The sequence below is a fragment of the Erpetoichthys calabaricus genome, chromosome 13 (genome assembly GCF_900747795.2).
Source record: "Erpetoichthys calabaricus chromosome 13, fErpCal1.3, whole genome shotgun sequence".
Taxonomy (NCBI): domain Eukaryota; kingdom Metazoa; phylum Chordata; class Cladistia; order Polypteriformes; family Polypteridae; genus Erpetoichthys; species Erpetoichthys calabaricus.
Window position 1 is genome coordinate 119,643,035 of NC_041406.2, and position 22,934 is coordinate 119,665,968.

At 37.4% G+C, this 22,934-nt stretch overlaps 1 protein-coding gene across 2 annotated transcripts in view; it reads left to right on the forward strand.

Annotated features, from left to right (window-relative positions):
• The first annotated feature begins 3,148 nt into the window (after positions 1 to 3,148).
• Positions 3,149 to 22,934, forward strand: part of pdcd6ip (programmed cell death 6 interacting protein) — a 266,698-nt gene continuing 246,912 nt past the window's right edge. For both annotated transcript variants that reach the window (XM_028817538.2, XM_028817539.2), the window contains exon 1: positions 3,149 to 3,460. In XM_028817538.2, the coding sequence (XP_028673371.1) occupies positions 3,255 to 3,460 (206 nt within the window). In that variant the 5' untranslated portion in view covers positions 3,149 to 3,254. The remainder of the gene's footprint in view (positions 3,461 to 22,934) is intronic.

Genomic DNA, 22,934 nt, shown 5'->3' on the forward strand with positions numbered 1-22,934 from the left:
TAGGTACGATGGTTTTAAATGCCGAGCTGTAGTCAACAAAAAGCATCCTAACATAGGCGTTTGGCTTTTCTAGGTGTGGGAGGGCAGTTTGGAGAGCCACACAGATGGTGTCCTCAGTCAATCTGTTTGCCTAGTGGACAAAATTATGTTGATCTAGATCAGCTGGGATGAAGGTTTTGATGTGGGTGATTACCAGTTGTTCAAAGCACTTTGTGATAACAGGGGTGAGAGCGACTGGGTGATAGTCATTAAGACAGGTTATCCAGTTTTTTTTTTGGAACAGCCACAATGGTCGTGGATTTCAGGCACATGGGGACTACACATGAGCAGAGAAAGAGAGAGAGAGAGAGATTGGATATGTTTGTAAATATCTACGCTAGTTGGTCAGTGCAGCACATGTCCTTGGATGTGGTTTGAGCAAACGTCCTTAAAGATTATCAGGACCTGCTGCCTTCCTTATGTTGTTCAGTTCCTGCTGTACCTCATGTATGTGTAGGACCAAAGGCTGTGACTAGAGGCTGGATATTGTCCTTATCAAACTGTGCAAAGAAACTGTTATGTTCCCCTGCTAGGTTGGCATTGTTATTGTCCAGCATGTATTGTATGTCATTCTTCTTTTGGTAATCTGTGCTTAATCAGATGCCTTGCCACATACACTGTGAGTCTAAGATACAGTTAAAGTCCTCCTCAATTTGTTGTTCATACTTAAGTTTTGCAGACTTGATGCCTTTCTTGAGATTAGCTCTGGGAGCTCTATAGGCTGAGGTGTCTCCTAATTTAAAGGCCTGGTTCCTTTCCCTGGGCAGCTGTTTGACTTCACTATTCATCCACATTTTCTTGTTTGGGTAAACTTTAATCATTTTGTTGACAGTAATGTTGTCCACACAGTAATTAATATATGACAGCTGTCACAGGTGGCTGGGTGTGGTCGGCAATCAGCTGCCTATTTAAAGGTCCGCCTCCCGACAATCAAGGCTGGAGTCGGGTGAGGAGCTGGACGAGGTCGGTGAGAGAAGGGGGTGAAGAGAGGCCCTGTGTGTGAGAAGAGTTTGGGAAGAAGAGAGATGGCTAATGAGAGCCAGGACTGTGGGACTGTGGGGAGTAGTGTTGGTGCACTTATTGACGTTGTAAATAATCCTTCTTTTAACATATAAAGCATTAAATGGTCGAGGTCCGGCTTGTCTGAACTTATCATGACTTACAAACCTGAGCGCACATTAAGATCTCAAGATGCCCGTCTGCTTATCATTCCAAGGATTAATAAAATAACAGTGGGAGGTCGAGCTTTTAGTTACAGGGCCCCTAAACTGTGGAATGGTCTGCCTGCTACTATAAGAGATGCCCCTTCGGTCTCAGCTTTTAAATCCCGGCTGAAGACTCACTACTTCAGTTTAGCATATCCTGACTAGAGCTGCTGATTAACTGTACAGACTGCATCTCTGTTGTTAGTCATTAGCACTTAAACATAAGTAACATGACAGTTATAATTGTATAATAACCCTCACTTATTCTGTTTTTCTTCTCGGTACTCAAATGTGGCACTTGGTGCCATGGCCCACCTGCCAAGTTGTTTTGCCTGCCTAAGGAAAAGTCATCCCAGATGGAGGATCGCAGGAATCGTGGGAAAGAGGGGTTCTTTCATCAGCTTGGCTGGCCCAGCACTGTTTCAGCCATGGAATGGCCAAATGGGGGAGGCAGCTTGAAGGATGAGGTCTCCAGGACTCTACACAAATCCAAATCTTATTATGGGATATATCATCTACTGTTAAATTCTGCTCTGTACTTCTAAAATTTATATTTTTTATTTCTTACTATATTGAGAAATTGTTCTGTTCTTTGTACTGAATTGTATTGTATTGACCCCCTTCTTTTGACACCCACTGCACGCCCAACCTACCTGGAAAGGGGTCTCTCTTTGAACTGCCTTTCCCAAGGTTTCTTCCATTTTTTCCCTACAAGGTTTTTTTGGGAGTTTTTCCTTGTCTTCTTAGAGAGTCAAGGCTGGGGGCTGTCAAGAGGCAGGGCCTGTTAAAGCCCATTGCGGCACTTCCTGTGTGATTTTGGGCTATACAAAAATAAACTGTATTGTATTGTATTGTATAATAGTGTGTATAATAAACGTGTGGTGATGGACTTAGACGTGTCTGCCTGCCTGTGTCTGGGTCGCCCTATTCCACACAGCACAGAAGAAGTATATGTCTTGTCAAATACAATACATGTCTTGTTTTTATAAGCTTATTGATACTTGTTGAGAAAAGACAAGTTACCTTTAAGAATGAATGTTTGTGTATTTTGAAGTTAATCAGAATTTAACACATGACTTTTATTTTTAGTATTACTTTAGTGACTATCATCACCTTAGCAAATATAACATTATCAGTTAAATGTAGCCCAATTTAAGAATTAATTGTATAACATTAAGGGAAATTTGTTAATTGAGAGGAATAATAGTAAACTTATGGGATGGTATATAACAAGTGTTTTGGGAAATGTACATTTAGGAGTAAATAGGTAAAGTAGAGGGCTTGGAACACTTCTCTGTGAAGTGCTTGCATTGACGATCAGTGTAGAGGTGTGATGTTGTCAGTTCGCACATGCTTATGTCTGATTGTTAGAAAGTTCAAAATCCAGTTACAATGGGAAGCACCAAGTCCAACGTTTATGGTCAGCTTTGTTGGTGTAATATGTTAAATGCTAAGCTATACTCCTTAAACAGGATGTTAAATGCTAAGCTATACAGTACTCTTTAAACAGGACTTTGGCATAACAAAACAAGATACTACCAAATGAATAAAGTTGTGTAGTATGAATGTCCTCTTTTGTTTTGAGAAGTCTCATGATGTGTGCGTTGCTATTGAAAAGAACCTGTACCCAATCAGCCTCGACTTATTATGCAGCTGACTGCAGTTAAAAGTGTTTACTTAAAAATGTCATTAACCTGCTTGATCCAATTCATCTGTTCCAGCAGCATGGGTCTCTAAGCAGGAGTTGCCACTTGTTGGGAGCAATTCCATTTAAGGCCCTCCTCGCACTAAACCAACTACGCTAACACACCACATATCCTTATAGGCCACAAATATAGAACTACATATCCCAGAATGCACACCATCGGAACGTGAGCGCACCCGGTCACGCACATCACTCCACTCCCAGAAACCTTCGCGCAGCGAAAGCACCTGACGATTACTCCTGTCCACTTCTTTCCAGGAAGTTGGAGGACTGTTGATTTAGTTTGCTTGTGGCGTACGTTTAGAATGGCGACTTTTATTTCTGTACCACTGAAAAAGACTTCCGAGGTAGAACTCGCGAAACCCTTGTCCAAGTTCATCTCAAATACTTACCCGGCGGGAGAAGAACAAGGGGATTATGTACGAGCTGCAGAAGAGCTCAGCAAGCTCCGGAAAAGTGCTGTGGGTCGGCCGCTGGACAAACACGAGAGCTCTCTGGAAGTGCTGCTTAGGTGAGTGTTTTGCTCCTAACCGCTGCTAAGAGAGGATGGCAGGTGGAGCTCAGAAAGGTCGCTTGAAGTGCGGCTTTCACTCGACTTCAGAAAGGCAACGATTTAGCAAAGTCATACAAATTATTCCAGGAAGAGCCCGGAAAGCAATTGAGACCAGAAATTTTCAGGAACTCACTGTGACATTGAACGTATACACCCATCATATTTTCAAAATACACCCACCACGATTCCAAAATTTCCCGTCTAGCCGGAGCTGCTTGAAGAACATTACATCTGTCTCATCATGCTAGGTGTAACTTTTTACATCGACTACAATATTTGTTCAGTTAGTTTTGATAAAGATGCGCATTCTTTGAAAGCACTTTTAGATAGATAGATAGATAGATAGATACTTTATTAATCCCAATGGGAAATTCACATTCTTCAGCAGCAGCATGCGGCGCCGGATTCATCTTTTAGTTTTATTCTCATTTTTTTTTAATTTGGTTTGGTTCGAACAGTATAGAATCTTTCAGTTCGTGGTCATCTGGAGTTTTTTAACTGGTTGATATAATTGAAAAGAGCTTTGGTGATTTTTAACAAAGTATTTTTCAAAATGTTTTTGTGTTATGTAAAGATTTATAATATTTTGCAGAAATCCTGATATTAGATCAGTAAACTTGGAAGGATAGATAAACTGGCTTGAATGTGGTACCCACTGGATTTTCTGATATTCCATTAAAGGGATAATATGATCCAGAAAACTACAGATAAAAATTAAAGCCAAAAAAAAAATCTTGAAGCAGTATGTACCGCACAGTTTTATGAACACAAAATATTTCTACAAATAAAGAGTATTTACCTTTAAAAGTACACAATGTTCAGAAGTAATCAGGATCCCTACAACTAGTACGGATTCAAAGTGAGTGTAACCCTGAGCATAAACATTCTAAAATCTGTTGCTGTTTTTACCCTTTGGAACCAAAACCTACAACCTGATGGCAACAACTGAAATTTAAGAAGGTTTATAAGAAAAGATGATGGCCACTGTCTGAATAAATTTAGTATGTCCATTGAATTAGAGGAGTACGACCAAGTCATTTTGGAGCTGTACATTTTTGTTTGTGAGTGTTACCTAAATGTACCATCTAAACTTCCTTCTTAACATCAATATAGTGCTGGGAGGTATACTGGTTCATACCGAAAACCGTTTATTTTTGTTATGATATGGATTTTTCTTATACTGCAACACCGGTTTAAATAGCCTAAAAAACGTTTGGAACGTGGCGCGGTGGGAAACTTTTAAGGGGGGATCTTTTTCATTGTTTCACCGCTACACACGCATGCAACAGAGTACATTTGTTAGTGGAGGTATTACGCGGTGAAAATAGACAGAGAACATTCTGAAACTGAAGCAATAGCAGACGATAAAGTTGAACATGACGCAGAAGAACTTTTGCCGAAAAAGGGACTCATGTCTGTTGTCTGGAGATAGTTTGGTTTTAAATGGTCGGATGTGGACCATTATTATTTTAAAATGTATGACAACTGTTTCTATAGTACTGGATAATACTGCAAGCCAAGTAGCACTTTTTTTTCCCCCCAATACTTGAATACTATGTAATGTACCTGGGTACTGTATAATAAATAGTGTGACGATGCCAGTCCCATACAGACTGTCTCTTCCCACATGGGAGTGTGTTCAACCAACACCGTCAATAGCTACGACCGAGATGAGCTGACAAATCTCATTGAAGCCTGGGGATGGTGGAAAGTGCTCAAATGCTTTTATTGAAAACAGTCAAAAGTAAAACCTAGTGTCCATTGTGCAGTGTTAACCCAAATAAATAGCAAATCCATAAAACCAGTGAAATGTGGGGATAAAATCCATAATAAATAAATCCATTAAAATGGACGTTAAAATGCTGTCTCTCGCGTCCTGCCCAGGATTGGTTCCTGCCTTGCGCCCTGTGTCGGCTGGGATTGGCTCCAGCAGACCCCCGTGACCCTGTGTTCGGATTCAGTGGGATGGAAAATGGATGGATGGAATGCAGTCTCTCTCCTCACTTGATCGCAGCCCACCACCTTCTGTCTCCCCGGCTCACCCATCACTGGTGTTACCGGCGAAGCCTCTGCAGCACAAACTCCTTTCTGCTGACCTCCGGCTTGGCTGCTGCCACACTGCGCAACCAGACCGTCCAAGGTTGGCACACCTCCTGTCTTCCTTCGCACTCACTCAGTCGCTTCTCGGATCCATTGGGAGGCCTTTGCAGTCGCTGCTTCACAGCTCTGGAATGCCCTACCAGAGAACTTTTGAGAACACAGCAGATTGTGGGCTGCTTTAAAAAACAGCTAAAGACTTTTTTTTTTTTATTTAGGAAAGCATATTAATAAGAATACCACTATTGTTGTTTTATCTCTGTTTTTATCTTGTTTTGTCTTTAAATATTTTTATTTAGCACTTTGAGATTTATTACTAACTAGCAAAATACCCGCGCTTCGCAGCGGAGAAGTAGTGTGTTAAAGAGGTTATGTAAACATATATATACATATACATATATATACAGTACATATCTACATATACACATATCTACATATACATATATATACATACATATACACATCCACATATACATATATATACATATACAAATTTACACATCTACATATATACAGTATATACATATGTACATATATATACACATATATATACATATGGACATATATATATATATAAATATAGACATACATACATACATACGTTGACATATATTCACAGCATTCGTAGTCTGTGTCACAATCTGATTGTATGGGTGGTTACCTATCAGGTAACGCTTGTGGTTGGCCAGCAATCTGCTAACATCCGCCACGGTGCCCTCAGTTTGTGAGGAGCAGATCATAGAATGGTTGAAATATATATAGCAAAATACCCGCGAGCTTTTAAGCCTGAGAAATCACCCCGTAAATGCACACGTTTAATTGCACATGTGTTAATATGTATGCTTACACAGTATTAAAAGACACTCAAAAATTAACGTCATTTACCTTCGTTCCCGCGTTTGACTCGTGCTGTAAATCTCTTCCTTGTTTTTAGTTCACGTGATTACGTAGGAGGCGTGATGACGCAATACGTGACTCCGCCTCCTCCATTAGAGTATATGGACAAAAAACAGGTTCCAGTTATGACCATTACGTGTGGAATTTCGAAATGAAACCTGCCTAACTTTTGTAAGTTAGCTGTAAGGAATGAGCCTGCCAAATTTCAGCCTTCTACCTACACGGGAAGTTGGAGAATTAGTGATGAGTGAGTGAGTCAGTCAGTCAGTGAGTGAGTCAGTCAGTGAGGGCTTTGCCTTTTATTAGTATAGATGTAAAGTGCCTTATAAATAAAATTAATTATTATTATTATTGCCTTACATCTAGCTCGCCCACCCTCTACACTCTTAGTCAGTGGGGTGAACCAGCCCCTAGAGTGCCCCAGCTCATGCTGCCTTCTCCTTCCTGGTGTCAGGTTCGTCTCCCATGACTGCCTTTTCCCTTCTTTAACCTCCTTCTGTTCTATCTTTTCTTTTTTCCTTCCCCCTATCCTGCCGGCCCATAAATATAAGTCTCCATGGATGCAGCGCCTTAATCACATGCCTTAGAGGAAGCAGATGAAGCAATTGAGAATGATCGCACCCGCACATGCAGGTGTGACTCGTTCCAATTACCTCTTCAGCTCCCCGCGGTCATGCAATCGCGCCCACGGAGATGGACACGGTTAACTGGATTTAAAAACTGGCCATATTTTTTTTTTTTTTTGAAGCCGTGGACCCATACCACAAATAGCATTATAAATGCAAGTTGCAGTTTTATTATTTATGTATACAGTATAGCTTAGCTTGAAGCAAGGTCCATATTAATGCAATTTGCAATATGATGGATCAGTTGGTAAAGATGTCATCACCAACTTGCACTTGTTTTATTTTATTTTAGTTTGATGAATACTGTGTAATGTACCTGGGCTTGAAGCCATGAAGTAATAGTATTATCACTGGAAGTTGCACTATTATGTATTTTATTGTTATTATTTATTAGTTTAAATATTACGCAGTTTAATGATGGTAAAGTTGTTTAAAAAGTCACTTTAACGTGTCAGTGGAGAGTGATTGTTAACATTAACAGAAAGTGTAGTTGGTTTACAAAAAATATTGACTATTCCTTTTCTATGATAGGTTCAGTGCAATACAACTTTTGACAAGCACCTCTGGATATTTTACTAAGTCTAAATGCCTCTTTGGATGGTTGAAAATATGTTGTCAAAATTGCAGTTTAAGTTGTTTGCAAAATTTGTACAATAAAAAGGTTCTATATTTTGACTGCAACATTCATGCAGTGTGATCCCTTCGCTTCATTAGTGTCACCCCCTAGAAAACTATCACTATATGGGGCCATGCAAACCTGTATTAATACTTGTGTGCACATTAAAATGTTTTATTGTACAATGTACGATTCTCATGACAGTGGAATAGGTTATTCTTAGCCAGTCTACTGCAGTAATTGCAATGAAAAATGTGGTTATCAGCCTCTCATGCATGGGGAAAAAAATACTGTCAAATACCGTGAAACTGGTATAATTTTGAAAAATACTGTGATATAGAATTTTGGTCATACCGCCAAACACTACATCTATACTTTAATAAGATCTATCTTATCATAATCCTGTGTGTAGGAGAAAAACAGGTTCAAAGATAAAGATAATCATACTGAAATTTGATTTCAGGTTTTGGATAGAAGTGCCTGAAATCTTGGGAATGTGGTCTAACGGTTCTCTGGACAAGATGAATTGAGATGTTATTGCTGTGATTTGTTATAGCTTATTATATCCTTAGTCTAAATGGGCGTATATCCCTTGACTGTTTTTGATCTGCAAGTGTAGGAATAGGAAGTATAGATGTGTGTTTGTGTAATGAATCTGTTGGCAGGTTATAAGTAAATGAACATCAGCTAATTGCACCTGGCAGTATATTTTTTCCATTACTTTTAACCCAGATTATTTGTTCTATATATATTATTTTGGTACCATTTATGTTGCACTCTGAATTCTTTTTGGACACTCTAATTCATTTTAAGCTCAATGCTTTGGGTTTTATTTTGGTTCATAGAGGGTTACAGAGGAGATCATTTTTTGGTTAGAGGATTTCTAAAAATTAAGTAATAAATCTTCTTGTTACAGTTCATTAAGCAAAGAGTTCATAGTTGGCATGTAACAAATGTATACATTAGAAAATGTGGTTGTTGCACATTTTGAACTTTGATATTTATACAGAGGTGAAATGGGACAACTTTTATTTTGATACATTCATTTGATTGTAGTTAAGGAAGTAGGTCTTAAAGATAGTTTATCTTTTCAGCTTTACAAGAGTGTCTCCCCATTTGTCTTGAGGTTAGGAGGTAGTACTTTGGTTTTGCAGTTTGCTCTTGCTTATTGTTGCTTTTCCTTGGAGTGGGCAAGTTTATCCAATTGGATTGCTCCCCAGCTTTCAGTGCTATTCTTGACCAAACCATCCGGAATGGTAACTTTTATTTCCGTCCCTCTTAAGAAGACATATGAAGTTGATATGGTTAAGCCATTGTCTAAATATATTTCTGATACTTACCTGGAAGGTGAAGAGCAGATGGATTTCCTTTGGCCATTAGAGGAATTACACAAGCTGCGCAAGTGTGCAGTTGGTGGGCTTCTGGACAAGCATGAGAGCTCATTAGAGGTTTTACTTAGGTATGTAAGTATACTCTTTGCTTGGGTGCATAGGTAGATTTCAGTTACAGGCTGACTGGTGCATTTCTTGCTGTGGTACGTGTACTATACATGGATATTGTAATTGAGCTGTTGTGCATATTGTACATCGAAATGTGCCTCCCAAAAAAAAAATTATAATCTGATTTTTTTTTTTCAATTTATTATAGTTAGGATGTGAAATTTGTGGAACATAACAATATAGGCAGTGTCTAAGAGTTCCCACATGCATGTGACTAGTAGAAATGAGTAATATTGTCAGAAATTGACTTTGTTGATTGGCAGCATTGCTGCTTAAAGTGTCCTTCTGCACCTGTCTGTGAGAATATAGGGATTAGTCTGGCATTATTACCTTATGAATATGAATTACTATGAACACTGAAGGATTAGAGTTTTGCAATATTTTTTTATATAAGAAATAAACAGAGGAAAAGTGTTCAGGTATTTTTCCAAGTCATTTTTACACCTTTATAGGTCTTTGAATCTCTGTATTAGTGTTAATGTTGGGAATGTAAAATCAGTGCATATTATTGTTACATGTGCGAGAGTTGCATTCTAACAATGATGTAGAGTCCCCTTTGTGTATTTATTTTGGGTATTTGACTTAATTTTATTTCTCATAATGTTATGATGAAGAATTAGCTTAATATCGAATTTAATTTTCAGGCGTTGTCATTTTAAAACATAGTATTCCAGCATGCAACAAGTTGTGTTGTCTGCTTAATAACTTAGCTGGCAGAGTGTTTGAATGCTGATTTGTACCGAACTTGGAATTCACAAACTGAAGTATTGGGATAATATTGTATCAATGAATTCCTGGGTTTTCCTACCCCTGATTAAGTAGATTAATAGGAATATCAGTGAACAACATGGAAAAATTTTTTTTTTCAAATTTTGTACTTTGTTGTACTGTATTTTAAAGTAAACCAGCAAGGTTTTTCACCCATATGATGTACAAGTACATGATATTAAATTAAAATAACTATGATGAGCAGTTTAGTTCAACAAAACTCGCCAATCTTATTTTCCTATGTTTTCCAAATACAGGTAACAATTTTTAAAGTCCATGATGTACCACTGTCTTCCATCCTGTTTGGTAATTTATTCTTTGTTTCCATGGTTTTGTTTGTGTGGGTAGAAAAACTTCCTAATATTTGTGTAAAATCTGGCCTTAACCCATTTCCAACTGTGTTCCCTTTTTCTGAATTTTTGTTAATTATTATGTTTGTCTAAACTGAAAAAGTTCAGCTCCTTCAATCTTTATAGCCCATACCTTGCATTCTTGGAATCATACTAGTTGCTCTCCTCTGGGTTTTTGTCTAGTGCTGTTATGTTTTTTTTTTTTGTTTTTTTTTAAACTACAGATAAAGCATTACAAGTGATTTATATACATTAATCATACCTTCCCTTGACTTAAATCAACACTTCATGCTATATCGTAGTGTCCTATTAAATGTGTTAATTGCTTCTGTTCACTGTGTGGATACAGATAGTGACAGGTCAGCTATGACTTCTAATCCTTACATAGTTTGTATTTTCAAGTTTAAAACCTCCCATTAAGTATTCAAATGTAACATTTTTGCTTCCTACGTGTAACACATTATATTTACTAAAATCTTTTACTCATAGATCAATAATGCATTTAACATCCAGTAAAATACTAAAATATGCTTTGCATTTTTAATGGAGAAATTTGTCACCTTTAAACACTAGTAATAACAGAACAAACACATGTTTGCAAGGCATCAATAAAAAGCTAACAATAATAAAAAATATATGTAGTGTATTCAGTTGCTGACAGCACCAAGAAGAATAGAATGTATTATCAATTCCTTATTCCCTGTTTTTATTTTTTATTTTTCTGCTGCTTATTACATTTTAGTACTTGTCTGCACCAGGTGTTAAGCTAAATTCAGGTCCTATGGGAAATCCAAGGAATAAAAACTTACCAGCAGAGCGCCAATCTTGCTCAGGTCATGCTTATTGAAATATGTCAATTTGAATTAAATTTTTTTTTTGTTTAGTTCATTTGATTATTATAACATACCTTTAATTCTTGACGGTTACACACATTTATCTGTAAACCTGAATTAGAATAAGTAGATAATGAATAAAAATATTTAAGCAGCTTTATGACTGCATGGATGTTAAGGCACGTTAATTGTGTAACTTTAAAGATTATAGATAACACAAATATTTTCTTCTTTCTCTGTCTAAATTCTGTGCATGTTTGTGTTTTGTTTGTATTTTTGTTCAGTAAATTGTAAATATAATACCAGTTTGGTAAATGAAAAATTAGTAATGGTTAATAAATAAATCAATAATAGGAGTAATAGTTTAACTAGATTCTTTCACCTATTGTTTATCCTAGTTTACTTAGTTTTATTGATGGAACCTTTGTAAGTAGTGGCTGCAATTTGGGAAATGTGTTTTATGGTAAGGCATTTTATATCTGCAGTCAGGTATTTGGTGTAATATCTGCATCCGAAATATATAGACTCAAATATATGTTAAGAATAAGTTACAATTTGCCACTTGTTGAGGTGATGAGAATATACATTGGCTTATACACAAAATAATTTTCACATTGACTTTATGGGAAGCCAGTGAGTCTTCAGACTTTTCTTTGTAGTATAGTATGTTTTGTAAATCTTCCTCCATATTAGACTGGATTGATGAAGGAATACGGTTTTGAAGTTATGTGATCTATATCCCAGCCTTTCCTATCTCTATCTCACTTGATTGCTATCCAAAAAATTCCTACAGCATCTAGTATAAATACAAAACATTCTGTGATGATACTGTATGTGCTCAACTTAGATGCAAAAAACACAACTGGAAAAAAGTTGATTATGTAATAATCATTAATACCAAGCCTGTTATAGTATTTAGTCAGTAGTTTGTTTTTTGTAACATAGTCAACGCAAATACATCTTGTTTATTTACATATTGTGATAAGAGAACAAAACTACACCTTGTCTTTTCACTGCACATACTTGGTGGTTGAAAATTTTTTTCTATGTTCACTTCCTCTTCAGAGCAACTGTCTTTTCATAGGAGCTCATACTGGCATGTGAAAGTGATGTGGGATCTATATTTTGCACTTTGTCATTTCATTTACTTTTCTGTGGTTTAAAATATTTCATATTTGAAGTCATAACCAGTGGGAACTATGAGTGGCAGACCGTACTGATCATTGGTATGGTCTTGTAAATGGAGAGATTATGTGTGCTCCCGATTTTCTATTTAGTGCTGCCATGTTACCTTAAATGACATACTGGTAGTTAAGTTAACTGCTTTCATAGACAAAATACATTTGGCTTGCTAACTGAATTCACTGATTAAGGATTAAAGTTTTTAAATTACAAATATACATTCATTTCAGATATGATATATAATAAAATGAAAAAAATATTTTGTATGTTTTGACTTAAGTCTTTTAATCAAGTAAAACACAGTTATGAAAGTTTGACTGCTATTTGTCAGTGATTAAAAAACATGCAGGTAGATTAATGATATACTACACCTAGGCATTTGATTTCTGCAATCTGGAATGCCCTTTTTACAATACATAAAGCAAATGTTCTAGCTCTAAGAGGCTGAATTTGACTTAATTCAACTTACTTCAGAACTCATGCCTTTTGTTGGGATTCAAAGTTATCAGCAATATGTTGCAGGGCATCATTTTCTTCCCGATCACTATAGTTTGTTCCAACTAGATATGGTAGTGCTAGTGTGTTGTGCTCCTTCAACAACTTTAAGTGCTTCATCATATATATATATATTCTGTTCATCTTTAGAGTATATTCTTTAAGGTTTTGAAAAAAACTGCTGTATATAATGGCACAGGACATTGTTCATAATATTCATGCGCAAAACTGTTACTCTGGGCAAGTATCATATGTGAGGATTCTGGAGTGCAAAATCTGTATGACCATTGACTGCACTGTTGGGTAATTTGTTGAATAGTGACTGAGTGCTGAGTTAGTTCAGATTATCTATTTAATATTTTCCTTGGTGTAACAAAGGTTAATTCAAGAGACAAACACCACCATGGACCAGAAGCTGACATAAAAAGCTGAGCCCAATACAAACCACCGAGGATCTCAAGACATATGCTTTGGAAAAGCAATTAACTATTTTCTATGAGATTTCTGCCTTGTAGTACATGTAGCTCCCAAAGTTTCCTTTTTGTTTTGTAGGCTCTGGAGTTGCTGAGTCTGAGAAGAATGCACTTGGCTTCTTCTGACATTTTTTTCTCCCTTTATTTCAACCAATTTTAAGTGCTTTTTGTATGAAGCTGTTTATGAAAAGAACTGCGTTAGTCTAAAATTTTACCTGTCCTGTCACTTATGATTGTTTTGCATGTGTTAACATCACCGTGTCATACATGAGAGAACTGATACATTTTACATTCTTTTGCATAAAGGTAATCAAATATGGGCAACAACTTGCAATTATACAAGGTTTTATTTATTTATTTATTTTTAAACCAGGTCAGGGAAATTGTCGAATGGACTTCATAAGCCACATCATATATTTGCGAAACAATGCAAATCTGAAACTTGAGGATAATGGATTCAGAAAGTATTCAGATTCCTTCACCTTTTTCTTATTTTGCTATGTTGTAGCTTTTTTGCTAAAATAATTTAAATTTATTTTTTTCCACAATTAAAGCAATATTCAATACCCCAGAATGACAAAGCGATTTTAGAAAGTTTTGCAAATGTAATAGTTTATTGATCGGTCAGCCGTCAATCTAAATTGGCCTATTTTCACTACAAAAAACTTGGATTGGTGATTGGTAAATTGGCCAGTACAGTTTTTTTCTTACGTCTCTTTTCCTAAGCTTTAGGTTAATTTAGGTGAAATGCTCCTTTACACAAATTAGTAGTAGTAATGCGTACATTTTTTGTGCTTCAAACTTCCTGTAAACAGAGAGCAGCAAGGTAAGACTTTATCAGAGAGAGAAGAACATAATGTTGGTGTCTCACTTAAAGAAAGTGAAGTAGTAAATTGAGAAAAAGGAATCGGTCGTCATCCTGTGCAATTAAATCAAATGGCAAAAAAATTGTACTTTATTGAATTCAGACTTTTTTTTGTCATTAAATTAAAGTAATAGTACATTTTTGAGTGAGCTTGTGTTAATTACAGCAGATTACAATAAAATTAATAAAAATAAAAAAAAATTACAGCAGATTACATTTTAAATTATAAAAAGAGATAAAGAAGAATTAGAAGTTTCTGCTAAATAAACAATGGGCTTGTTAGCTTAACAGCAAAATTTGTCTATTTTACTTGTGAATTTGTTAAGCATGTTAGCCTTGTATCTTCTTGATAAGAACCTTATGAATATTTGATATATTTTGGGCTTTTTTAAAGGTTTGTACTGTGTTTGTTGTTTGTGTATATCATACAGTATATGTTTTGGTAAGAAACGTGCTGCACTATTAGAATGTAATCCATATTTATAATTACACCTCAAGAATTAGGAATGTCTAGCTGGTACATGGGAAAGAAAAAACGAACAAAAAATCTGAATAAATATAAATGTATACTTCCAACAACAAAAAAACTGCAGTGCAGTTAATATTTAAAAATGGTAAAGTGCATGTGTATTTACATTTAAACAGTGTTTAACTTCTCATATCAATTAACTGAATCAATGTGTGAAAATATGTATTTGTTAGACAAATGGTGAAAACTGCCTTTTTTAAAAGCATTGTTTTATTTAAGTACATTATGGAAGATCTATGAGTTTACAAAATGGCATCTAAAGGACTATTGAGACTATAAGAAACAAGGTTGATAGATAGATAGATAGATAGATACGTTATTAATCCCAAGGGGAAATTGTCTGGTCTGATGCAAACAGGATTACCATCATGTCTAGAGGAAACCAGCTAATCACCCGTCTGATACCTTTCCATTGGTGAAGTTGCTGTGAGATTATTTGTTTTTCAGCAGCAGAGTCTGGGAGATTAGACCGGGTTATGGGAAAAGTGAATGGAGCCAATTACAGAAATATCCTTAATGAAAACCTGTTCCAGACTTCTCTGGAACTTTGATTTAGCTGAAAGTTCACCCTCTTAACAGGACAATGACCCTAAGCATAAAGCAAAGACCGCTTAGGAGTGGCTTTTTATATAAACAAACTTTGAAAACTATCCTATTCATGTTCACTCTGTCAAGTACTTTGTCAGGTATGCGTTTTTCAGATGAATGATTATAGACATAAAATCAATTGTTCATTGGTTTAGAGAACATTTCACTTAACATTGAATTTAGTTATTCATTTTTGTTTAAATATCGATAAATACAATTTAATTGATATTTGTGTTGGTCAGTTTATTATAGTGAACCTCCCTTATTATATCCATTCACCTGGCTATTCTAAAAATACAACATCTTTAAAAATCCTTTCTTATTCTTCCTATATACTTTTGTAAAATAGAACAGAAAAAAACTTTAAAAGCTAGGAAATTTTTATTTTATTTCTTTAACTTTATACAGTGGTGTGAGGAAATTTGTGAACCAGTTAGCTTTCTCCATTTCTGCATAAAATGACCTATAAAACATTGTCATATTTTTACACAAGTCTTAAAGATACAACACAAAACAGTATACATTATAGTAGGGCTTGAACAATAATATCAGTTGGTGATATTTGATCCCTGTTTTAGAGAAGTACTTTGGTTCTGGACATTTTCATATGTTTGGCAACACTGTTAATAGCTGTGCTAACAACTGCATAACAGACTAGTATACTGCATAGAACAGTGTTGGTTTGATTTGTATGGTTAGAATTGAGGCCAGACAGTCCTGTTGTGGTTTCATAGAGAATTTGTTTATCTCAGTTTCAGAGTCCTGTAGGTATCTTTATGCAAACTCCAAGTGGGCTTTAATGTATCTTTTGTCGAGGAGAGACTTCCATCTGGGCACTCTGTCATAAAACTCAGATCAGTGTAGTGTTGCAATGATGGTTGTTCTTCCGGAAGTTTCTCCAGCCAGCTCTAGAAACAGTAGTGATTGTTCTAATTCTTCCATTTAAAAAATATGGAGGCCACTGTGCTTTCGGCAACCTTCAATGCTGCAGAATTTTTTTTTTTGTAGCCTTCCCTAGATCTGCGCACCGACAAAATTATCTAAGCTCTGCAGACAACGTTAACCTCATTGCTTATTTTTTTTTACCCTTGATATAGGACTTTACATAGACACGTGTGTGCCTATCCTGAATTGGCCACAGGTGAACTCCCAAACAAGGTGTATAGACATTGCGATGATGATCAATAAAATGGCCTGTACCTAAGCCAAATCTCAAGTGGCATAGCAAAGAGTTTAAATACTTGTTTATATTTCAGTTTTTTATTTTAAAAAAACTAGGGGGCTTCGCTCGCCAACCCCCGTGTTTGGTTTTCCGGATACACACTTTTAAGATTTTTTTTCCTTTGAATTGTTGCTATTTCATTAGTTTTACCTTTATTTCAGAACTTATGTAAAAACAATATTTGGAATCTTTCGAGTCCCAATATGCTGAATCTTTTAAATGAGGACAGTGAGACATGTGTTTAATGACTTTGTCAGGTTAGAGATAATGATAACTGGAATTCAAAAGACTAAAAAAAAAAAAAAAAAAAAAGTAGGCGCAAAACACATGCAGAGCAAGATACAGAATATGAAAGCAGAAAAAAACGACAGTGTCAAAAAAAAAAAGTAAACTTTGCATTAGCGCAAAAAAAGAGAAGTTATTACTCAGAAATAACTAAAAGGCGAATAGAGATCGAATATATGAACACAGGTGATATGTCAGGAGTATGTAAATATTGTAAGATTTTGAAGTTTAAGTCAAGAGAATTTCAAAAAAGTGTTTTACCTCACATGCATTTATTGGTTACTATGCAAAAAAAAAAAAAAATTACTAACTGATGTCTGTGCTGAAATTCCAAAAAGAGAGACCTATCCTGAATTATCTCTAACCTGCTCTGCATGTGTTTGGCCCTTTTGTTTTGTAACCTGTTTATGAATTTTTACTTTGTTTTCTACTGTCTTTTATTTCTGACCTTGCTTTGTCCTGCTTTTTTTTTTTTCAGTGACACCTGGTCTGTGATGATTATTTTCCCTTTTTCGAGTATTAATTTCCGTTTGTTTGCGCTACTGCCATCTTTACTTTCTTTTTTTATATTTTCTAATTTTCCTACTTTCATAGTCTTTAACTTTCTCCACATTTGTATCATGCATACTTATTTTTTTTTTTTTTGAAGCCTTTCGAATTCCACTGTTTTCATAATCTGCTCTGCATGTGTATAGCGCCAAACTTTGTGAACGTCTTTATGAAGTTCTACTTTGTCTTTTACTCTGTCTTTTACTTCTGAGCCAGATTGGACGTGCTTTGTTTCAATTCCACTTGTTACGGGCTGATAATTACTTGCCTTATTTTCTGAATTTGCACCTAGATTATTTTTTCTTTTTTGCATTTGAGTCTCTTTTCTCTGCGCTGCTTTCTTCTTCGCTTATTTGTCAACGTTTCATTTATAACGTATGTCCTTATTTGCTTTATATGTGCTGAGACCCTGGATCTGTGTGTGCTCAAATCCTTAATAATGAAGATGGCGCCGACTGGTGTGGCTGGCCGTCTGCTCGTCTCTCTGGTCTATGTTTTAACTTTGTTTTTATATTTTAGTTTATCCCAACGGCGACTGTCCTATGATCGTGAGTCTTTACTAAACATATTTTCTGGCTTGCTTTCCTCTCAATTTTCATCTCCTGGTTGGATTTTTTGTGAACCTACCTACACCTTTGTTTCATTTATCTCCTGACTTCTCCACCTGGACACCGGTGTTCACCTGCATCAGTGAGTTGAATGCCCCTCGGAGACGCAAACGCACCCGCTGCCGTCGTGGGAAAAGAGCCGGAATTACTGTTAAACAACGCCGACTCAAGTCCCAGAGCTTTGATTCCCGATGCCTGCGAGTCGTCTATGACCCATCTTCTCCTGCTCAGGACTTCATCACTGGTTCATGGACGCTGGATACCGGATTTAATTTCTCCATTTCAAGACAGCATCACTTTTCCTCGGCCTGCAATTGAGTAGTAAACACTGCTAATCTTCGCACGCTCACCCGTGCTCATCCTGCAACAAGCTGTTATACCTCTATCAAGGCTGCTCTCTTGAACGTGAGATCAGTGTCTAATAAAACTTTTATTTTGCAAGACTTTATTACCTCAAATAATCTGGATTTCTTCTTCATCACTGAGACTTGGATTTTAAATGGTGACTTGTCATGGGGGGGGGGGGGCGGGGGGGGCATTGCCACTATTTTTAAAAGTATGTTCTTGTGTCGGAGCCTTACAAGGGGTCCGTTTAGGAGCTTTGAACTTCAACTTTTCAAAGTGTGCAGCTTCCCTTCTCTGCTGTTTGCCGTGGTTTATAGACCACCTATAATTAATGATACTTTCATCTCTGAATTCTCTGATCTCTTGGCTGATATCACCCTCTCTCATGACAAAGTATTTATTGTTGGTGATTTCAACAAACACGTTTGTTGTCACTCGAAACCTTTGGTCAATGACTTTTTATCACTTTTGAACTCATTTGATTTTATACAGCATATTAATGCGCCAACCCACTCTCTCTGTCACACCCTTGATCTCGTTCTTACTCATGATATTTCAGTAAATAATGATTTATGTGATGTTTCTTCTACTGATCATTTTTCTATAATGATGGATCTGAATACTACTGTTGATATCCCAACTAATAGCTGTCCCCCACGCTGCTCGCACTTTTTAAATTCTTCTATTATATCTGATTTTAAAACCATTTTCTCTAGTCTTTATGTGCATGACCAAAATAATGGTATCGATAATTCTGTCGTAAAATTTAATTCTTCCTGTAAAACAATTTTAGACTCAATTGCTCCGCCCAAGATACGCAGTAATAAGGGTAGACCTGCTCCCTGGCTAAATGAAAATACACGATCACTGCGCCGCACCTGTCGAACTGCTGAACGGCATTGGAAAACATGGACTGATTGTCTCTAAACAGATTTTTAGGACTTCTCTTTTCAATTTCCAGGCTGAAGTTAAGATAACGAAACAAAACGTCTTAGCCGATTTAGTATCCCGTCACTCAAACAATCCTAGGGTCTTATTTAATTCAATTAATGCGGCCGTTCACCCCCACTCTGTGATGGGATCAAATAGCATTGTTCATTCATGTGACCAGTTTCTATCATTCTTTGTCAGCAAAATTGATACTATCCACCGTGGCATTGTTCAAACGGGCTATGAACTTTCTACTGTTAATCATGACATTGTATTAGAATCCTTTGATCTAGTCTCACTTTCACAGCTAAAAAGAGCTATTGACACCCTTAAACCAGCCCCCAGTCCTCTGGATATTGTACCACCACGTCTCTTAGTGGAAGCCTTTGATGTGTTGGGCCCACCCTTATTAGCCATTATTAATGATTCTATTAGTTCGGGAGTTGTGCCCTCATTTTTTAAATATGCTACAGTCCGTCCCCGTCTAAAAAAGACAGAGTTAGATCCTGGAGTTTTAGCCAATTTTCGTCCAATTTCCCAACTGCCATTTCTGGCTAAAATTCTAGAAAGAATCCATATTACTAACCGAGAATGCTAAACCGGATGGACGCAGGGACATCCGGCCATGGGCCGTAGCCGCAAAAAGACGTACTGCGCAGGCGCCCCAAGAAATGAGGCTCCGCGAGAGGCGGACGCGACCACAGAAAAAAGGAGTGAGCACAGAAAAAAGGAGTCAAAGAAATGAGGCCCCGCGACCACAGAAAAAAGGAGTCAAACGCAGGCGACGCACAGCGCTGCACGAAACCCATTGCACACGAAACTAGCACACAAAAAAAAAGAAGCCGCTCGCGCCCACCTGCAAGGAACCCCCCCCCCCCCCCCCCCCCCCTACAGGCACCGGATGGGACACATACAAAGAGGACGATTAAACAAGCCCCTGGCACACAAAAAAAAAGAACCCAAAACCACCCCACCCACCCTACAAGCAACGAACGGGACACACACAAAGAGGAGGATTCAACAAGCCCCTGGCACACAATAAGAAAGAAGACGCTCGCGCACCACCAATCCCCCTAAACCCCCCCCGCTCAGACGCCGAAAAAGCACACGGCGCCGCACGAATCCCATTGCACACGAAACGGGACCCACACAAACAGGAGGATTTAACAAGCTCCGAACACAACAAAAAAAAGAAGCCGTGACCGCCACGCCAGGCCCATTAGAGACGAAACATGGCACACGAAACGTTCACAACAACGACGAATCGGACCCACAAACACACTAACATCAATAAGAAGTGACACCCAAAGCCCCATTTCTAAAGGAACCGTCCATATTAAACATACGTCATCTCAACACCTTCACACTAGGCAGCATAGGTGGATCTCCTTACAATAAAGCACTATTAACCGTTCAACTGCAGAAAAGGCTCCATATTAACAGTGAGTGCGATCCTCCTTATTACTTATCCATATTTCGCATGCTGAGGAACAAACAAGTCATGAATACACGCTCACGGGTACAAAACGATTCGGCTCGGATAACGGGACCAAACACACGAACCCGCATGAAACAACAAAATACACGGCGGCGCATCTGCATTACATCCTACAATAGTTCATTTGATTTTGCATCTACCGGAGTAAATATCATGTCACCAAAAGGCAATGAGCCATACTGCTTTCGTGTATGTGGACAAATATTACATCGCATTGGAACAGTGCACCCTGAAACAAATCAAGAACGCAAATATGCACAAATCACGTCGGCACCTACAAAGCGATTCTGAAACCGCGGAAGAAAAAATGTCTCGGCTACAAAAACACATGTCACTCCTTATTCCAAATACCGGTCCCAATCACAGAAACATCGGTATCCACTATGACAATTCACAGTAACAATGCACGTGACATCCGTCTTGCCACACTATTAATTATAGATGAATGTACAATGGCATCCAGTCACTTACTCAACACCATTGATAAACTTATACAAACGTTGATGAATAAGAATATTCCCTTTGCGGGAAAGGTACTTTTATTAGGAGGGGATTTTAGACAGTGCTTAACTATTACTTCACATACCATGCGCTCAGCTATTATTCAGTCCACCTTAAAATACGCGACGACGTCATATAAACAACACGAGACCAAACTACAATACATATACAGGCGCGAGACCTGATTGGTGATAATACGAAGAAACGAACAGTCCGCATATTAACAGTGAGTTCGATCCTACTTATTACTTATCCATATTCCTCACGATAAAGATCAAACAAGTCATCAATTCACGATCACGGATACAAAACTAAACGGCTCGAGTAACGGGACCACAAACACGAACCCGCATCAAAAAAAAAAAATTCACCTCGGCGCGCTTCAAAAACCACGGAACAAAAAATGTTACGCGAACAATTGGCTTTGCTTTCTAAAGATACACTTGGTACAAAACATGCGATTTCCAGATCACGAATATAACAATTGGTTATTACAACTAGAACATTGTACACTCACCAATACAGATGGACTTCACCCAGATATTATTACAATTCCTCAACCCTTCATCTGCGATGACTTACGGAGATATTTGAAACCGCGGTCTCATTAGACCAAATGCCCCTTTTAATACAACGCACTATATTATGTCCAAAAAATATTAATGTTGATCACATTAATAACCAGGTCATTTCATTACTTCCTGGAGAGGCACGGCTCTTTCTAAGCTCTGACAAAGTTGACTCTGATGACGACAATGAACATCTGAATTTCCCCTTAGAATATTTGAACACTATTAACCCAGCCGGATTAACACAACACAATCTTAGCCTTAAAAACGGAACAATAATCATGCTATTAAGAAACCTTAACACTAAACAGGGTTTATGCAATGGCACACGTTTAGTCGTCAACACCATGACACACAATGTTATTCAAGCAACAGTTCTTACAGGATCACATTCTAACAATACTGTTCTCATTCCTAGAATTGACCTTACGAGTTCTGACCTAGAATTACCTTTTACACTGAAATGCCAACAGTTCCCCATTAAACCTACATTTGCTATGACCATCAACAAATCACAAGGACAAACCATGGACAAGGTTGGCATCTACCTCTCTGAGCCCGTTTTTGGACATGGACAACTTTTTGTTGCCTTCTCACGTGTTCGACGTTCATCTGACGTTAAAGTTAAAGTTATAAATGCTCCATGCCAAGGAAGACTCATTCAAGGACAGGACACCATCTTTACTAATAATGTTGTGTACAAAGAAATATTCCAATAAACCATTACTCTGTGCCAAACACTGTATTTTTGGCTTTCTATATGCATCATCCACACCTGCACACTATTCTATATCTAATTCATACATCTCACTTTTTGTCATGCCCCAACGCCAGGGGTTGGCGAGCGAAGCGAGCAGGGGGCAGAGCCCCCTAGTTATTTATAATCAATTGGTTGATCACCTTAACTCCAATAATTTATTTGAGATCTACCAGTCTGGCTTTAGGCGTTATCATAGTGTTGAAACGGCACTCCTGAAAGTGTTCAATGACATCTTTCTTATTACTGACTCGGGTGATGCGGCAGTCCTTTGACACTATTGACCATGAGATATTGCTGTTGCGGCTTGAACATCTTGTTGAGCTTAAAGTGGCTGCTCTTAACTGGTT